Source organism: Gobio gobio, assembly GCF_949357685.1.
Source record: "Gobio gobio genome assembly, chromosome: 5".
Taxonomy (NCBI): Eukaryota; Metazoa; Chordata; class Actinopteri; order Cypriniformes; family Gobionidae; genus Gobio; species Gobio gobio.
The window spans coordinates 26,057,655-26,077,767 of NC_137101.1; the positions used below are offsets into that span (position 1 = coordinate 26,057,655).

Consider the following 20,113-nt stretch of genomic DNA (forward strand, 5'->3'; position numbering starts at 1 on the left):
TTCAATGCAATACCACCAGGTTTTTAAGACTTTTGCAAGGCATCAGTGAAAGATTTGATTTTAAAGAAAGCAAATGCAATAATACGTTTGAGTTTGATTCATTGCCCTGCAACATTTCGAAACAAATACTTTTGGAATGACCATTTTGAGAATATTAAGGGGATTGATTTGGAATTATAATAACAAATACTGTGTCAATAATAAAGTTAATGAAATATACTTTAAAATTATACATACAGTTTATCCAACAAACCAGTTTTTAAAAAGATTGTTGGTGTTGTGTATTTTGTAAAAATGGATACTGAAGCTATTTTGCATCTTTTTTTATAATGTAGGCCTAATGTAGCCTATGTATGTTAAATTCTTTTGGATTGATGTAGAATATTTATTTAATATGTTAAGTGGAACCAAAACTAACAGAGAAAAGAGATGCTATTTTTTATTATGACAAAAATGATAGCCTATATAAATCTTAGAAAATAACTTGGTAAGTTCTACACAAATGTAAATGGTCTGATAGGATTCCCAATATCACCCATTTCAAGGCTGACAAGATTTATTTCGAAACTTTACAAGGACTCTCAAACCGCTAAGCAATAAGAACTATGGACATTTACAAAGGATTAAACTCCTCTTCTTTAATTAAAAAAAAAGTGTAAAAAAAAAAAAGTGCAACTTTAACCCAGATTATTTTTTTTTATTTTTTTTTTTTAAATAAAGGTCAATTTGAGCTTAATTTGTATCAAACACAAAATATTCATTTAAACAATAAATTGTATACTTCATTACATTTTTTAAAGCCACCCAAGTCTTCTCAAAACAAAAAGGTGTCCATCTGCACTGCACAGCGCAGTGTAGCGGTTCTCTGCCCAATCTGGCATCCCGGGTGCAGTTGCCTGATGCTTCGCGACACTGGACGGAAATATAAACTAGGAATACACGTGGAGTGGAATGGCATCCTTGTGGTATGGAACTAGTCGTTTCATGTTGTCATTTAAATAATGTGCAGATTATTCCATACGTTCCCATATGTTATAGACGTGTTTTCTTTATTGCCTCAATTTGGCGGTGGAGCTTTTGTTGCGGTTATGGGGATAGTCTCCCCCCTTCGATATGCTAAATTACGATTTTAGAATTGATCTAAGTAAAAAGTAATTCAGTAGAAAATGTATGGTCTCTAAAAGAGTTATGAACGACCTTTGCTGCTGTACGCGCAGAAACATTTGTGTCAAAGGTTGGTAACATTTCGTCATCAACATTAGCCCGTGAGCTGCACTCACTCAGCCAGGGATTACGACATTCTGATAAATATAGCATATATATTCCAAATAAGATTTGAATAGTTTGGATTAAAACACGAGTCTTCCTCTTCCTTCCTTCCGGGTGGGTCTAGCATAAACATCACCGAGAACATGTCGCCTGCCAAAAGTTTGATGGTTTAAACTGTGGTTTTCCATTGTGGTAACGTTGTGAAGTTTTCGGGAAGTGAAGATCGCTGCGATCTATCATCGGTTGTTGTTGTTTCTGTTTATTTCAGACATTTCTGTTCTTGCGCTGTTGTGATCATCTGAACCCCATCATCAAGAAACGCCTGATCTGATCGTATCGTATCGGACTGCATCATGTTGGCACCTGTTAGGTACAGAGACATTTCTAAAGTCAAAACCATAAACGAATGCAAAATCATAAATTAACGTGGTACCTCCTTTTTGAAAATTATTACATTTATTTTTTTCAAAGACAGTTGTGGCTAATATGGTAACCACAGTTTATTGAAGGGATATAGTTCACCCAAAAATTTAAATTACCCCATGATTAACTCGCCCTAAGCCATCCTAGGTGTATATGACAGTTATATTAAAAAATATCCTGACTTTTCCAAGCTTTATAATGGCAGTGAACGGCTGCCCAAAATTTTAAGCTCATAAAAGTGTATCCATCCATTATAAAAGTAATCCACACGGCTCAGGGGGGTTAATAAAGTCATTCTGAAGTGATGCGTTTGAAGGTGGGGGTGGGGGGGGGTGAATAAGAATTACTTTTATTATGGATGGATGCACTTTTTTAAGATTAAAATTTTGGCTTTCCATTCGCTGCCATTATAAAGCTTGGAAGAGCCAGGATGTTTTTTTATTATAACTCTGATTGTATTCGTCTGAAAGAAGAATGATGGCTCTAGGGTGAGTAAATCATGGGGTAATTTTCATTTTCGGGTGAACTATCCCTTTAAAAACAGCCAATGGCATATGCAATGTTGCTGTGGGAATAGTTACCATGGTGGGGTTGATTTCACAAGCGCTTACCAGACCACAGCTACCAAAATGTATGTAATTTATTTGAACATTATTACAATTTTTATTTTTTGGAATGAAGTGATAGATTTGATTTTTCCTTTCCATGATAATAAATGGGGAATGAATATGTTAAACTTCAAAAAGAGCTGAAGAGCTATCACAAAAGTGATGCCGATCGTGCTGGTCCGAAATTGCATACTCTGAGTAGGTACTACATTTGAATTTGAATGTACTTCGCAACTGTTAAAAAAAGTACGTTCTATATATGAATGTGTGCAGTATGAATGTAATCCAGACGTACTACATCCGCCATGTTGTCATTATCATGTGACCTACCTCATGTGTCATTCATAAATTCTCTCCCGTGGCCTCATGGGACAGTAAAGTGTCCATCGAATGCACACTTCAGATTCTTGCCGGAAGTAGTAGGTCATCCGGGGACTTTTCATCTTCTTTTTTTTTAACTTTTTTGTTTGTTTTCGGACATACTACTCTGTTGGCGTACTGTTTTTCATATACTATATAGTAGAGAAGCATTCGATTTCGGACGCAGCTCAAGTTTTCGGAAGCCATATTGTGTAAAGAACAATAAAAAAAAATTCGCGAAACAACATTATTTGCTGAAAATCGTATCATCCACTGTAGCTCTACGTGGCAATCTTCTGATAGCGATGCCCAATTTATAAATGTTTTGTGAGTCAGATCTTTTCAATACCTCTGAAGGGACATAGGGCTGGAGCCTATCCCAATATCCTAGGCCGAAGGCATGGGAAAGCACCCTGGACAGGTGGCCAGTCCAACACAGGGCTCTCACACACTCACTCAAATATCTACAGGCAATTTTAACTCTCCAAATCACCTAACCAGCGTGCCTTTGGATTCTGGGGGAAACTGGAGCACCCGGAGGAAACTAACGCAGTCACAGGGAGAACATGCAAACTCCACTTTATATATCAATCATTCAGAAATTCCTTGTTGACCACTAATTTAAACCAATATGTCAGTGGAAGTGTATGGCTACTCCATCTTTGAATTTCTGCCCGGTTCAGGACATCAAAACGGTTCAGAACATTAAAATTCAGAACTAACAGACTGACAGGCTTCTGTGCGAGAGCTGTGCCTTCCATTACACCTCTTTCACAGTGCAGTGAGAAGAAACAGATGGTTTTTGTACTGTTTTTACTTATTTTATTGATATTTATTTAATAATTATGAGTATTACTCTTATTTTTATTTATTTATTTAATTACAGAAGCCAAATAGAGTTTCATTGTACCTGTGTATAATGACATTAAAGATCATTCTGTTCTATTCTGCACAACAATGCAACTTATTAGAGAATACATGACATTGTTCAGACACTTTTCAATCTCTCATTTCATTCTGTATAGGACTGTGAGCACTGAGAAGGGGACATGTCCTCTGCTGACTGTGCAGCCCAGTCGAGGGCTGGTGGACGAAAAGTTTCAGATTGTCATAGTGAATTTACTGCCAAATCAAGAGGTGACGATATACTGTCTACATCAGTCAGAAGACAAGGACTTCTGGGAGGCGTTTGGACACTACATCAGTGATGAACACGGAACAGTTACAGGTGCGTGGTACAGTCTAATGCATGACCCTTAGAAAAGGTACCACAGTAAAAAGAGTCCTTACCAACATACACCACCATACAAAAGCCTGGCCAGATAACTACCTAAACTACCTTGGACAATGATAAATAACCTGCTTCGACCAACTTGAGACCATATGAAGCTGGACTTTCCAGCTGGGCATAAAAATATACTATCACGGAATTCACAAACGTATCTATTTGCAGAGTAAAATTATCTAGAAAATAATAAAATAAAACATTGTTGCAGTGTGCATGAATGACATAATGTGTATATATCCTGTTGAAATGTAGTGGCAAAAGATGAAAGTTTGGGAGGCACCTATAAAGGCACAGAACAGATGGGGTTGCTATGGAGCATGAAGCCCATACCAGGAAGTCGATCTGGACTCAGGTAACTAAGATGAAACTGTTCTCACCGCAGAATTTATTATTTATTTTTTCAAAGCAGTGCAGTGCAAATTCCGCCATCACTGATGTCAATCACTGTGCTGATTTCCTACACAATGCTAAAACAAATACTAACCCCTAATCCTACCCTACACCCTAACCATAACCTGGTTTGGTGAAAAATCACGAGTTCACTAGTACGTATTGGATTTAATCGAGTACATCATTGCGATACAGGCTGCAGCAAGGACATATTTGACTTAGACTAGCAAAATCTCATGGTGTGTTTATTGCTGTTTCTCTCACAAAGTTTAAATTCCCATTTTTGCGTGAATCGAAAATTGTAGGATGTAAGTCTTATTGAACGTCATCACTCTATTAATCTTTCCTTCCGGTCTTTTTCATTCAAGGTTGCGTAAGACAAATGTTCTTACACCAATGGTAATTCACGTTTCAGTATACAGTGGGCATCTATCGCAAGGATTCAGCGAGACAACACCCCTGGCAACTAGTGCCACAGAACGCTGGTACGTTGCACCAGGTGTGCAGAGGGTGAACGTCAGGGAGAAAGGAGTACGAGGAACTTTATTTCTTCCACCAGGTAAACACAAAATGTTCATAATGCATTAAAAATACAATTCACACATTCAGTGATTTGAATACACATTTTCTATGATACCAAGTTTTGATAATTTCTGATTTAACATATAATTTCGGGGGACAAAGTCGTAAAAATTTTTATTTTTTATTTGGGTGATGCAAATGCCCTGATATAAAGAAAAAAATCCTTATTAAAAGAATAAAGTTCTTGAAAATAAAACAAATCGGTTTGGCATAATCTTTTATTATTATTTCTTAGAAAAGAAAAAGATAAAACAACTGCACTTATTTAGTATTTGAAAAAAATGTGTCTGCCAAATCAAAATCATGTGGCACAGCCAACAATATTATGTGGTGAAACAAATATACAGAAAAAAGCAGAAAATGGAATTGTCAGGTTTACGTTCTGTAATGTGGACTCTTATTTTTATATTCTGTTTAGTTCCTGTTCCCCCACTCTGTTTAGCTTCGGTTTCCTTGGTTTCTGATTATGTCCTTGTTTGTTTCTGTGGTTGGCCATTATGTTCATCTGTGTCTTGTTTAGTTCCGTTTTTTTCCCCTATGTATTCAAAGCCCTTTGATTGCAGTTGTGTTCATTGATTGTCATGTATGCATTTACAGTGGTTAAGTAGAGCTGCAACAACTAATCGATTAAATGATTGAAAAGATGATTGACAATGAAAATAATCGCCAATGAATTTTGATTATAGTCACGTCTGTGCGTTATGCCCAGTCACGTCACCAGTCACGTCGCTTTACAGTAGTGAATGACCCATTTCTATGGACAAAATGCATATGGAAAATAGCGAAGGACACAGAGTGAGCTGCTTTGGGAAAAGTATATGTTCCTAGATGTCCGAAACATACTAGCTTAATAATTATAAGCACATCAAACAAAAGCATAAGCCATTACCGCATCTTGCCCTGTCGTGCTTTGACAGATGTGTGTGCTGTTTAATGCCTTTGACATGTTTTCCTCAGCACATAACATATATTTGATGGTTATATCCTTATCTGTAAATCATATTAGAAAGTCCTGCGAGTATTTCCATTTTGCACATTCTGACATCAAGCGTCTTGTTAAACTTCAATGATTCGCATGCTTGTCAAACAGACGGAGCACAGTAGAAGTGCAATAATTGTGCAATAATTCTGACTAAAATACACATTTTGCGAAAATATTTTTGTTAGAAATAAAGTGTATGTTTACAAATATATATGTAATCCTATTTATGAGAGCAGAAACAGTAACGGCACTATTGTTGGAATAGCCCATTAATGTAAATAATTACTATGTTCAGACGAGTGAATGTGTGGGTTCTTAATACCTCGTACAAGTTAACATTTTGTGCTTTTGTTTTATTATCCTTTTCAATTTAGTCATTTTAATTTCTGCTTTAAAATTGTAAGAAATCAGTTGATTTTAGGTTTAAAATGTAATCTTTGTTTTTTTAACACTTTTTTGCTTATGATGTACAGCATAGCCTACATAAATACATTTACTATATTTGTTTTCATAGGCTTTATATTACAAATTTTTTTGAAGGACAGCATTGGGAAGGATGTGAAATAACATTGTTTAAAATAATGGATTAAAATGAAATTTTAATGTCTAATTTTTTTTTTTCATCTGATTAATCAAAAAATTATCTACAGATTAAACAATTATCAAAATAATCATTAGTTGCAGCCCTAGTGGTTAGCATTCCTACTGTTTCTCCAGCGATCTCATGTGTGTTTCTGTTTTGTTAAAGCTGAAGTTCGTAACTTTTTTTGGTTAAAAATAATCCAAAATCAAATTTTGAGCAAGTACATAACCAGCCAGTGATCAAAACTATCTCTTTACCTTAGCCCGATTTACAAAGGTAAGCTTGTAATAATGCGTTATAATTGAGTGGTACTGGTAGCTTTCCATGGGAAATTCGAGCATGGCGCGTTCGTCTTTGCGTCATTACGTCACGTTTGTATACATAAAGAAGGAGTCCGGCTAGTAGGCTATATCATGTGAGGATACTGCAGGAGGCGGATCATTTATAGCCTTTTTTCACTGCAGCTGTAATTAAATGTATCATTTTGATGGACGATTTTAATCCAGAAAGGTCCAAATGATAATCATCAGTGACAACTGGAGATTCACCCATAGTCAAAAGCAAAAGATTAGACTGTACAGAAATTGAAATCTTCGGGTAACGCTAATACACACTAAATACACGTAGTCACGCAATGCTGATGTTGTTAACATTAGCAATTTGAGAACAAAGTATAACTAATATAATAATTTGCACAGTTTGGACTTTGGTGGGATATGAGCTAAACGATTCAAGTTAGATTCAATCACCGTTGCAGGGTTTTTCCTGGGTCAAAAATGGTCTTCGGTGGTGTCTGACAGACACGGTCATCCACACACACAGTATAAAAGTACTCTACCTACGTGATCTGTGAGCGCAATACTGACAATAAATTTAAAATAAATGAAAAGAAACCATTTGTAATTTTTGCTTATCTTATTTTGACATCTGATATTATGTATGATCTCTACCTTGATGTTTGTTTCTTTTGATCCTCATTTTTTACAATATTTACTGATAATTGTTTTGGTATAATCATATCAATATTAAAAAGTAGCATTAAAAAATTAACAAATAGCCTAATTTTCTACCATATACAATTTTGTAAAATTATCAGCTAGCTAACAACTTTGTTCTGGTCTCACTCCAGTCTACACTAAATTATATTTCACTACACATTGTCAACATAAATAAGCTGAATGACTGTGGATGATTAAACTAATTCTTACTATCCACTCTTGCTAAATTGGGTAAGCACACTTGTGTTCTCATCTCAGATGTGTTCTCAGTAAATGAATAAACTGATTTGTTCGTTCAGTGTTGGACGGATCAGTTGTTCTAACCAGTCGCTAAAATGATTCGATTCAAAGGAGTCTTTGGTTCGCGAATCGGACATTAGCAGACGCGTTGTGTGTGAATCCCGTCTGTTAGAACATCGCAAAAGATTTGTCAATACAGAATACACTTCATAACTGAATATAATGTTTTCCCGTTTATTGAAAGTATGCTTTATGTCAGCTGGTCAGAGAAGAGTCGATGTTTTTGAGCGCAGTTCACACCCAGCGGGAATTCAAGGAAACAATTGTCCGAATGCGGCACGTCCAACATGTATTCGGTCTTCCGACCTTTTGATTTGGATTAATATGTGAAATATGAGCCAATATGTGAAATATGAGAAGACATCGACAGACAGAGAGAGTGCGCGCGCGCGGGGGAGGAGCTCTCTGCTCGTTCTCTGTCACAGTTAACACGGCCGTATCACAAGTGCAAAAGTCATCTATTCTACACTCATAAATCACAATAACTCATCAAATAAGGCTTTGGCGGGCCAAAAATTTGTCTTGGCGGCCGCCCAAAAATTTTCAATGCAGGAAAAACCCTGCGTTGGTAGCGTGATTTATTGTAATGATTTTTTTCTCAGTTGGTCGGAACAAAAGTGGCAGACATGTTACTTGTTCTGATTACATTTTCAGAAAATTCTTATTTACTGTGTGGTGAAAGAATGACAGCCACACATACTCATCAAAACATTGGATTAATCCACGCTGAGGAGCCGGGCCAATAAACAACCTAAGTAAAGATAACTCTGCAACTAACTGCAATTGTAGGTTTCAAACAGAGATGGCGACAAAGAGACAAAACTTATGGACTGTAGCTTTAAAGGTCCCATGGCATGGCATTTTTCTATTATTTTATAATGTTTCCTGAGGTGTACTTATATTGTTAGTATGATTTTTACATCATAAAATGTCATAATTTAGAAATAAAAGGCATTTTTTCTATACTGCTGTTTGCCCTGTGGCTGAATGCCCTGCTTCAAGAGGCGTGTCTGCTGTGAGACTTCAGTAAAAACGCCCACTGTTGTGATTGGCTGACATCTTTGCATTTTAAATGAGCGGAGGGGGCGTGGTTTAACAAGGTCTACGAGGCACGAGCAGGCATGAGCTGCTGCCAGAGAGACGGATGGACCTGAGTTCACTTCACATCAGTTCTGTCAGTCTCAGTTCAGTGCTGTTGTAGTTACAGCATATACTTCGGGTTATTAGTTTATTTCTAGTCGGAGGGACTGTCACTCATGTCAGAAAGTTAGTAACTTTAGTAAATTATGGATCAGCGCTGACTGGAGACACGAACAGTTTAGAACGATTCAGTCCGATTTGGTGAACTGATTCGGTTCTCTAAAAAGAACCGGTTCAATAGAATGATTCGTTCACGGACATCACGGAGACAGAGCGATTGCTAACAAAGTTATTTATAGTAACTAATGAGTTATGAGAGCGCTGTCTGTCAGCGCGAGTTTATTGTGTTTGTATCTGAGAGTTCTGAATAAACACGAGTCCCAGTCACGTCAAGTCCGTCTTCATCATTATTACTAACTTTGTAACACATGGAAAGTACCATTACAGCTGTCGAGATGAACGAGTTACGAGTAAGTGTTGATAATAGCATTATTTTTAGACATGTTCCTATCATATGAAAAGCCTCAGTGACGCGCATTGAGTACACAGCGCAAACAAAGACACAACAGCAGTAATCGAATGTAATCCAGTTTATTTGGGGAAAGCTGGCTAGCCTAGCCTAGCCGGATACGCTCACGCTTACCCCCCTTCTGCTTAATCTCGCGCCGCGTAAGGCGCCTCCGCTGTGGGCCAGATGCAGTACTGGGGGTCGGGGATGTTGATGGCCCACCGGAGCTTCGGCGTGTGTGAGGTTTATCTGTAAAGATGTGGCTCTCTATGTTGAGCAGAAACGACTGTATGCACATTTTAGAACAGATAGACGCGACGAGGACGTACAAAAACACTGACTCACAAGATAGAAAACACGAAAACACCGTTCTGTCGAGAGAGAAAGAAGCCGCAGTGTGTGCACGAATAATAAATAATTAGCTACACATAATAAATCACTGATCACAGATCAGAAGGAACTGAAAAAAGACTTCTGTTTTCATTTCTACATCCAAACACTGAGAAACTGCCAGCATTCACTCGTTCACAAGGAATGATCTCTCTCGCGTTTGCATGGGCGTGCCAGATTCTCTGGGCGGAGGAAAGGGAGGAAACCGTTCCTGCTTGGACGTCAAACCAGGAGACTTCAGGATTGGCTCGTCTGGCCTGTCATTTTCTCAAAGGCAGAGAGAGACAGCCAGAACTCGGGTTTACACCGATCAACATTTCTATCCACTTGGGGACAATATTCAGGCTAGGGGAACTCATATTAATGTTGAAAAACCTCATAAAATAAAAATTTCATGCCATGGGACCTTTAATAAAGGAATTTTTTTTGTATTCCACCGTATTCCTCTTCATGCGCGGCTAGCAACCACACATTACTATCATAGAGATGACCCCTGCAGACCCTCATGATTGTGTGTCAAGGTCAATATGTCTTTTAAAATATGAGGTGATTTTACAATTTTTATGATGATGATGATAGTTCAGGCTGTAAAATGTCATGTGAATTAATATATTAGTATCTATTACATTTATAAATACTATTTTACCTTATACAGTTTTTGAAAAAAAAAATTAAGATGTGTGCACTCGAGGTGTAAGGAAAACTTGCATTACATTTTACTTGATAGTTGCACCAAATTTTCCATATCTATTATTTAAATGTATTTTATTGATCTTATTGTAAATCTTTCAACGGTATTATTGCGTTCTTTTTTTTTTTTTACCTCATAATTAAAATATCATGACTTGATATTCCAGTGAAATGGTGACGTATGCCAGACTTCACTAATCTTTTAGTCCCCTTAAACCCAGCCCCTTTCTTATACCCGACTGCACGTATTCAGATCTGCCTCCATCCAAATAACAACTAATGTATAGAAGCAAATCCCCGCCCTACATTTTCTCTCGGGATGCACATCACAATATGGAAGAAAATATCTGTCACTACTTTTGTTAAATGTCAACTTTAAATTAAATTGCTTGCTGTGTTTTTTTAGGCCCTGGGCCGTACCCAGGAGTGCTGGACCTGTGGGGAGGAGGTGGTGGTTTGGTCGAATATCGTTCTGCTCTGCTTGCATCTCATGGCTTTGCATCCATGGCACTTGAGTACCTCGCTCCAGAAGAGCTGAGAACAATTGATGTTGATGTGTCATACTTTGAGGTAATTCAGAACTTTTGACAGTCTCTTAATGTGGACCAAATTTGACATGACATTCTTGGTGATCTTCAATTGTCAACCTTTATACAATTGATACAATATATACAATTTATACAACCTTTGTCATTTAATTTGTTACACGCGCACTCACTTACTTTGTATATACATTGTTCCTGTAGAAAGCATACCAGATTTTACAAAATCATCCGAAGGTACAGAAGGACAATTTGGCAATGCTTGGGCTGTCTTTTGGAAGTGCTGTCACACTCAGTATGGCAGCCTACTCAAAAATCATCAAGGTTCGCTTGACCTTCATACACATGTGCTGTTATCTACATTTTAAATGCAGCTTTTTAATATTTAATATCATTTTACTGTCTTGTAGCCCCAGTGCTGTGTGTGTATCAGTGGAAGTCATGTGGTTCCTGTTGATAAATCTCTTTTTGAAGTCTTTGAGGAGATAAAAAAGTGAGTGGACATAAATTCATAACCTGACTGAGCCTCATCAAAAGTAGTAATAGCAATAGTAGTAATATATTCTTTATTTCTCTCCATATATTTACATTGTGTATAAAACAGTCAGGAACTGGCAAGGGACTTCTTGACCAATGCAGTAGGGAGCTAATTGAAATACAAACACATTATAACTTCTCTGCACACTATTAATGACACTCATATGACATTCTACAATTTTGGAAATAGAATTTGATGTTTCAGTAACAAATACTGTTCATTGCAGGCATATGGATAAGGTACGTATGAATGAGGAGAACCAGGTAATACAGAGAGACATCATCTTGCCGATTCCCTCAGACCCGGCTCTCAAGGTGGATGTGAGTATGACTTTGACAATGCTTTGGTCATATATAGTTTGTTAGCATATAATAATAATAATAATAATAATAATAATAATAATAATGAATATTATTATTATTTGTAATATCAGTTCTCGTTTTTTTTTTTTTTTTTTAATCCACAAAGGTTGGGAGAATAAAGTGTCCTCTTCTGTTGGTGAATGGTGGTGATGATCAGAACTGGGCTTCTGTTGAATCTGCTGCAGATGTGAGTCATATATATTTAATTTTGTCCAAACTGAACATATTATTAAACATTACAAAAGTACAGCTAATGTACGACAATATTAGCAACAGACAATAAGACAATAGTAAAGGAATTGTCAAAAACTCTTAAAAATTCTTGTCATTGTTTTTCTCCTTGATTGATTGTTTCTGTATAATAGTGTTGTTATTGATTACTAAAAATGTACAAAAATTATTATTTACTAAATATTAAACCGTATTAGTAACTATATATGACTTTTTTTTAAATATATTTTTGTTAATAGAAATAAAGATTAAATAAAATAAAATGTAAATATTAGATTAAAAAAAAAAAAGTTATTAATGTTGCCTTGACTACTAACTGAAATAAAATAAGTTGAAGTACTAAAATTACTAAAACTAATAAAAAAAGAATTAAAATGGTAAATTGAAATATATGCACACAAATATATATATATATATATACTGAAGGGTACGGATTCTAAAATCCACTGCCGCTTCAATATATATATTTATATATATATTTGGCCTACAGCCAAATTAAATGCCAAGACCGTCGTATCACAAAATACAATTCAATTACAATTCTTTATCGATTAACTTGCTGTTAGTGAAGGCGGGATCTCTGTCGTACGCGGGATCAGTTCCCCTTGCGCCTGAATAGTCAAATACACGTGCACACAGATGTCAAAATGTCCATTATGTGGAGTATCTTGGATGAACACAGTCAGTTATGGCTTAAGTGTACGTAAACAGGTGGGTAATACCATATACAACCCCAAATCAGAAAAAGTTGGGACAGTATGAAAAAAAAAGAAAGAAAAAAAAAGAAGTGATTTCTAAATTTACTTTGACTTGTATTTCATTGCAGACAATATGAACACAAAATATTTCATGTTTTGTCTGGTCAACTTCATGTCATTTGTAAATATGCATCCTTTCCTGTCATTCAGACCTGCAACACATTTAAAAAAAAAGTTGGGACAGTAAAGCATTTACCACTTTGTAATGTTGCCATTCCTTTTCACAACACTTAAAAGACGTTTAGGGACTGAAGACACCAAGTGATGAAGTGTTTCAGGTGTAATTTTGTCCCATTCTTCCTGCAAACAAGTCTTGAGGTGGGCAACAGTACGGGGTCTTCGTTGTCGCATTTTGCGCTTCAAAATACGCCACACATTCTCTATTGGAGACAGGTCGGGGCTGCAGGCAGGCCAGTCAAGTACCCGTACCCTCTTCCTCAGCAGCCAGGACTTTGTAATGTGTGCAGAATGTGGTTTTGCATTGTCTTGTTGAAATAAGCATGGACGTCCCTGGAAAAGATGTCTTCTTGAAGGCAGCATATTATGCTCCAAAATCTCTATGTACTTTTCAGCATTAATGGTGCCTTCACAGAAGTGCAAGTTACCTTTGCCAAGGGCACTGACACAACCCCATACCATAACAGACCCTGGCTTTTGGACTTGTTGCTGGTAACAGTCTGGATGATCCTTTTCTTCTTTGGTCCGGAGCACATGGCGTCCATTCCTTCCAAAAAATACCTTAAATACTGATTCATCTGACCACAGTACACGTTTCCACTGTGTAATGGTCCATCCCAGATACCTCCGAGCCCAGAGAAGTCGATGGCACTTCTGGACACTGTTAACATAGGGCTTCCTTTTGGCACAGTACAGTTTTAACTGGCATTTGTGGATGTAACTACGTATTGTGGTACTCGACAAAGGTTTGCCAGAGTAGTCCTGAGCCCATGTGGTGATATCGCTTATAGATGAATGACGATTCTTGATGCAGTGCCGCCTGAGGGATCGGAGATCACGGTTGTTCAGCTTAGGCTTGCGCCCTTTTCCTTTACGCACTGAAATTCCTCCAGATTCCTTGAATCTTTTAATTATGTTATGCACTGTTGAATGTGAAATATCCAAATCTCTTCCTATCTTTCTTTGAGGAATATTGTTTTTAAACATTTCAATAATTTTCTCACGTATTTGTTGGCAAACTGGCGATCCTCGGCCCATCTTTGCTCCTAAAGGATTAGACCTTTCTTGGATGCTGCTTTTGTACCAAATCATAATAACAATCACCTGTTGACATCACCTGTTTCAAATCACATCATTATTTAACCATTTTACCTCATTACTAGCCCTAAATTGCTCCTGTCCCAACTTTTTTTGAAATGTGTTGCAGGTCTGAATGACAGGAAAGGATGCATATTTACAAATGACATGAAGTTGACCAGACAAAACATGAAATATTTTGTGTTCATATTGTCAGCAATGAAATACAAGTCAAAGTAAATTTAGAAATCACTTTTGCTTTTTATTTGCGTTTTCCATACTGTCCCAACTTTTTCTGATTTGGGGTTGTATATTACATCCAATATATATATTATATTTATATATGGTTACCATTGACTTCCATTGAATGAACAAACATAAAAGGCTGAAACATTTCTCAAATATCTTCTTTGTGTTCTACAGAATAAAGTAAGTCATACAGGATTGGAAGGACATAAGGGTGATAATATGATGACAGAATTTTCATTTTTCAGTAAACTGTCCCTTTAGCATGTGTTATCTACCTCAACCAAACATGTGCCACTATCAGTATCTACATGACATCTAATGCTAAATATGTGTTTATGTAGTGATTTGTAAGTCTGTAAAAAAACAACAACAAAAAACAGAGAAACAGCATTTACAGAGAATACCATTTTGGGAGGAAATAGACTCAGGAAGCCACTAAGACGCTTGCATTTTTTTTCTCCTTGTGGCTTCCATGCTTTTCCATACATTTACAATGAATGGGGGATTGAGATTTCAAAAACAAAGCATAAAAGTAGCCCATATGACTTTATAGTCACTTTATGCATTTATAGTCCAAATCTTAAGTCATATGAATGTTTTGTATGAGGAACAAAACTAAATTTATGCTGTGATTCACTGATATTCTTCATCTGAGCTGTTAACTGCTGTGAGTGGATCATTGAATCAATGAGTTCATTGTGACCGCTTTTGTGAACTGGATCAACTGATTCACTAAGAACCGACTTAAAAGAATGATTTGTTCACACTATTTCTTTCATGAACTCTTGTGTGAATGTGGACGGATATCAAGATTTTTAGCAATACTTATATTTGGCCTGTTTGAAAGCTTGAAAACACCAGTCACCATAAAAAGCAACATGACAGAATTTTCATATTTGGGTGAACTGTCCCTTTAAATAAGTTACATCAGTTAACTGTGGCGTAATGTTCTCAACTATGATTCAAATAGTCTAATGTGAATTGGGGTCCTTGTTTTGGATCTTTTATACCCAGATGGAGAAGATGATGGAGAAAGCAGGAAATCGGCACTTGTTGACAGTCCTGACATATCCTGATGCGGGTCATCTGATTGAACCTCCATACACGCCTCACTTCCGAGCAACAAACTTCATGCTGCAAGAAATGAAAGAAAAAAGTAAGCAACCTCTTTGCATTTTTCACATAAGATCAACATATGTAGAACGTTTAAAATGTGTAATGTGTTTGAATATACATCTGAATGTAAGTTTTTGTTATTGTTGCTGCAGTTGTCATGCTTTGGGGTGGACAGACCAAACCGCACGCTTGCGCACAAGAGGACGCATGGAATAAGATATTAGCATTTCTGGAGCAGCACCTCTACTTCAGTTCAAACTTTGCAGTAAAGGCCAAACTGTAGTTTGGTTACTAACAACATTGATATGAGTGCAGCTTTATTTCAAATGCTTATAATTGCAATGATAATGTTGTTGATAATTGCCAGCACTTGTTACATTTCACTACTTTGGTATCTGTCGTAAATAAAAGTGAACAACAAGTATTACTTTTTATGCAATACATTTGTAGTAGAAACTATACAATGCATTATTAATATTGCAATAATGGTGTATATAAATATAGCATTATTGCATGGTTTTGATAACACTAAGTAAATGGATTTGTTGGACAAGATTTCTCGGCACTCTAAACTTTCTAAGCAGGAGTTTAGATGTTTTAATTGTCTAATTTAATTTTGTTTATCTTTCTTTCTTTCTTTTGATTAAAAAGAATGATTTCTATTTTCTAAAGTAAATATCATAATTATTACATAATTATGATATTTTGTACCTCTTTCTAAGCAGGTGTTTAGATGATTTAATGGTCTAATTTAATTTTGTTTAACTTTTCTTTGTTTCTTTTAATTATAAAGAATGATTTCTATTTTTTTAAAATATCATAATTATTACATAATTATGACTCAGTATTTTAAACAGAAGAATTTAGAAGCCTTAGAATTTAAAATATTTCAGTGATTCTGTAACTGTTTTTGCTATATCCAATCTTATGTTTTTACATTCACAGATCAGTTGTGGATGAATAAATATGCTGTATTAAAATCATTTTCATTTAACAAGTTTGAAAAAGTGTAGTTTTTGGGTTTGAAGTCGTTACAGTTGTGAGGTCTTTTTTCCCCTCGCCATAGAGTTCAGAAATGTGAAATGTCATTGTTGTAACATATTGGCTTCGGTGGTACAATGTGAAATGGTAATTATTTTAATTGTATAAACTGTCCATGTAATTTGCTTTGTTTTTAAAGATTTGGCTTACTTTTTACCTCTTTTTTTAACTTTTAGAGTAAAAAAACTGAAATAAAAATGTAACTACATTAAATGTAACGACATTACCTATAGTAACATCGCTATTTTAGCCGAGAGTTTGGATGGTGATGATTTTTTGTTGTTATAGGCTTAGGAGACTGATACTGTTTATTCATACCACGCCAAATAGGAGCACTGTTTTAAGATTTTTTTTGTAAAGTGTGTGGAAAGCATAGCCTAAAAGTCTAAGTTTTAAAAACGCGGGTTCATTCCATAACTGTTTTTTAAAAAAGAACGCTGTGTGTTGTTTGGAACCGCGCCTATGATGCCCAAAAATGCTATTCGCGCTCGCGCCTTAAGATTCACGTTTATTCTAGAGACATACTTCCCACAAATGCTGTATTGGTAGGCATTTCCTAAGGATTTGTGACACCGCGAGAGTGTTTGACGTTTGTGGCAGCACTACACGCGTAAATCAGCGTTTGTTTAATATCATGGGCGGGAGCTTCGCTTCTCCCACGCTCCACACGCAGTTATTCAGTTCTGGAAAACCCTGCTGGAGTAGTCTACAAGAGCAACAATGTGGACTTTCCAGACTACAGCTCTTACGATTTGTAAGTTTTGTTTATCAGTATTCTTCCATAAAAATGTTTAACAACATCCGGTTTTCATTTGATACAGCTTGTGTTTGACCAGGAGTTTAATGGTGACCAAGATTTATTGTTGTTTTTGACATTACCAGATGTTTTGGCTGTTGGGCTCTGTACGGTACCAGTAGGCTACATGGAGTAAAGTTGTTTAGTGGTGCTTAAAAATTCTTAATTTTAGTTATAACCTGAAACTTTGTTTATTTTGTTATTATTCCTACTGTTAAGTATAAAAGTATGGGAAGAATGGTTCAGCCCACATGAAAAAATACTATAGTTGGTATATAGTAAAATGACTCTAGAAAATGCTATAGTGTTTTTGAACCATACTATAGTAAAGATACTACAGTAAATTGTAGTATATTATAGTATTTCCTACACTTTGTTTATTTACTACGGTTCAAAAACACTATAGTATTTACTAGAGTCATTTTACTATAATATGCTATAGTATTTTTTCATGTGGGAGTATGCGGTATTTGTGAAATTTAATTTGATCCAAAATCAGCATCCATTATAAATGTATTTATATATTGTATGTCAGGTTTAGTGTATAAAGGTTTGTGTGCATCCCATTCGATTTCCTGCATGCGACAATCATCCTGCATGCTCTCCATCAGGGCAATAAACGTTCCCATGTGATATTCATTTCAATAATTAGGAACAGACTCTACTGTAACCAGAAGCTAACATGATTAACCATGTGCATAGTTCACACAATGTTTCAGTTATGTAATAGTTTACACATTAAAATGAAATAGAATGTATGAGTTACATAACTATCTCACCGTTGATCTTTACAGGGGAGTCCGGGGCTAGTTGTCACAAGGGTTGATTTACAGTAGGATTTTTAATCAAAATCAAAATACACAAATGCTTATTTTCTCTAGCAGTGGATTTGTATGGTTTTCTATTGGGGCATGCTGTCACATGCCAATGTTCTATCTATCTATCTATCTATCTATCTATCTATCTATCTATCTATCTATCTATCTATCTATCTATCTATCTATCTATCTATCTATCTATCTATCTATCTATCTATCATCTATCATCTATCTATCTATCATCTATCTATCGATCGTGACACAACTGGCCTCAGTCTCCCCTATAAATGAACCTTCATTGTATTATATTTTAGCACAATGTGATCAAATTAATATGTTTCTCCTAGCCATTGCTTTGCACACCCTGGCACAATTACCTGATCACAATGACAAGTGTGCAGAGGGGAGCTGTTACCCCTCTACGGGTGATTTGCTGATAGGGAGAGCACATCGGCTCACGGCCTCCTCCACCTGCGGACTGGATGGACCAGAGAAGTTCTGCATCTTGAGCCATTTGCAGGTAATGCAACAAACCTATGTGCTATAAAAGTCAAGCATGCAAAGCATCACATATCCCATGATGTGTTGAATTGGTTTAAATACAAAACACTGATTAAAAAAAATATTTTTAAATTAAAATGTCCGAGTGCATTTCAGAATAATTTATTGATTTTCATATAATTAATGTCAAAATACATCAATTATTAAAATAGGCTTATTTTTCGTTATGCGCAATATAATTATAATGTGAAATCATGTGACGCTTAAACATTTTGTTAGATACACCCAGATGTTTTTTTTTACATAAATCTGTTTGTTGTTTTCGTCAGTTATTTTCTCTGTCTATTGTACATGACTTATATACTATATTGCATTATAATAAAATACATTATTTTATTACAATGACGTAATTCACAATTGAGAATAATGAGAAAAACACAAAAGCAAAACATCCAAACGCGTTGCAGTAATGACCATTTTGGGGTAAGGAAATCTGATTGTCATGAAATTAATGTCACAATAAATCGTTTTCGTTATAAATATTTTTATTTCTGTTTTAATTTTTTCTCCATGTCTATTGTTGGGTGGGAAAGACAGCATTCGCTTTTTTCTTCCCACACTTATATTCACTGTCTGATAGACAATCGGATCTCTGTGTGAAGAGTATGTAGTGGGAGGATGAAGGACCCTGTCAGATGTTCCAGACCCCTTTAGGCCACTGTTTTGACCGTTACACTATCTGTGTGGCCCTCATAATAAAAGTCTGACTGTAAATGCCAACAAGTGATATGCTTGTGATCTGAACTGTGTGCAGAAAGGATCTGGAACGCAACAGTCCAACAAATCTAGCACACGCAATTTTGGTTATCTGGATTTGTGGATATGAGATACTATCAAACCTTAAAGGAATAGTTCACACAACTCAGCTTTATGACATTCCAAATTCGTATGTCTTTCTTTCTTATGTGGAGCTCAGATGTTTTGCTCTAGTGGCTCTTTTCCTTATTATAAAACGGAAAAGTATCCATTAAAGTATCACTAATGGGTTCATGCGACTTGCAAACAGAGAACCAATGACATAATTGTGAATAATATTTCAGAGCTTCAGTGAGAGGGAATATCATCAGTATCAACATTACAGAAAAATCCAGACACAGTTGAATGACTTTATAAGACTATATATAAAATATAGCACATTAAATAGCAAATATACACTCTAAAAACTGCTGGGTTAAAACAACCCAATTGCTAGGTTTGTCCTTTTTCAACCCAACTTGGGCCGTTTTTAAGCCAGCATTTTTAGAGTGTAGGCCTGGTTTCACAGACAGGGTTTAGATTAAGCCAGGTTTAGGCCTTAGTTCAATTAGGACATTTAAGTAGCTTTTATAAACATGTC

General features: G+C 36.0%; 3 protein-coding genes across 5 annotated transcripts in view; 2 read left to right on the plus strand and 1 right to left on the minus strand.

Annotated features, from left to right (window-relative positions):
- taf3 (TAF3 RNA polymerase II, TATA box binding protein (TBP)-associated facto) overlaps window positions 1–20,113 on the minus strand; it is a 996,662-nt gene that overhangs the window by 485,606 nt on the left and 490,943 nt on the right. The window lies entirely within an intron of this gene.
- Window positions 817–16,781, plus strand: LOC307126593 (peroxisomal succinyl-coenzyme A thioesterase-like). Of its 3 annotated transcripts, none has more exons than XM_079817201.1 (12): window positions 817–965; window positions 1,538–1,639; window positions 3,686–3,888; window positions 4,201–4,300; window positions 4,707–4,897; window positions 10,918–11,081; window positions 11,258–11,377; window positions 11,464–11,546; window positions 11,818–11,911; window positions 12,060–12,140; window positions 15,460–15,601; window positions 15,714–16,781. In XM_079817201.1, exons 2-12 carry the CDS (start codon window positions 1,623–1,625, stop codon window positions 15,842–15,844), a joined length of 1,326 nt encoding a protein of 441 aa, XP_079673327.1. In that variant the 5' UTR covers window positions 817–965; window positions 1,538–1,622; the 3' UTR covers window positions 15,845–16,781. The 3 variants fall into 3 exon arrangements, with proteins under 3 accessions (XP_079673327.1, XP_079673329.1, XP_079673328.1); XM_079817202.1 differs by lacking the exon at window positions 817–965 and adding an exon at window positions 1,255–1,383; XM_079817203.1 differs by lacking the exon at window positions 1,538–1,639 and having other exon boundaries at window positions 850–965.
- Window positions 17,093–20,113, plus strand: part of lamb1b (laminin, beta 1b) — a 38,392-nt gene continuing 35,371 nt past the window's right edge. The window contains exons 1-2 of the mRNA XM_079817179.1: window positions 17,093–17,356; window positions 18,564–18,736. Of these exons, the coding sequence (XP_079673305.1) occupies window positions 17,323–17,356; window positions 18,564–18,736 (207 nt within the window). The 5' untranslated portion in view covers window positions 17,093–17,322. The remainder of the gene's footprint in view (window positions 17,357–18,563; window positions 18,737–20,113) is intronic.

What these genes read in the sequence shown, in the direction of transcription:
- LOC307126593 (XM_079817201.1), top strand. An exon ending in AACTTTATTTCTTCCACCAG is followed by an intron (nt 4,898 to 10,917) that starts GTAAACACAAAA and finishes GTGTTTTTTTAG; the next exon opens with GCCCTGGGCCGTACCCAGGA. An exon ending in TTGATGTGTCATACTTTGAG is followed by an intron (nt 11,082 to 11,257) that starts GTAATTCAGAAC and finishes TTGTTCCTGTAG; the next exon opens with AAAGCATACCAGATTTTACA.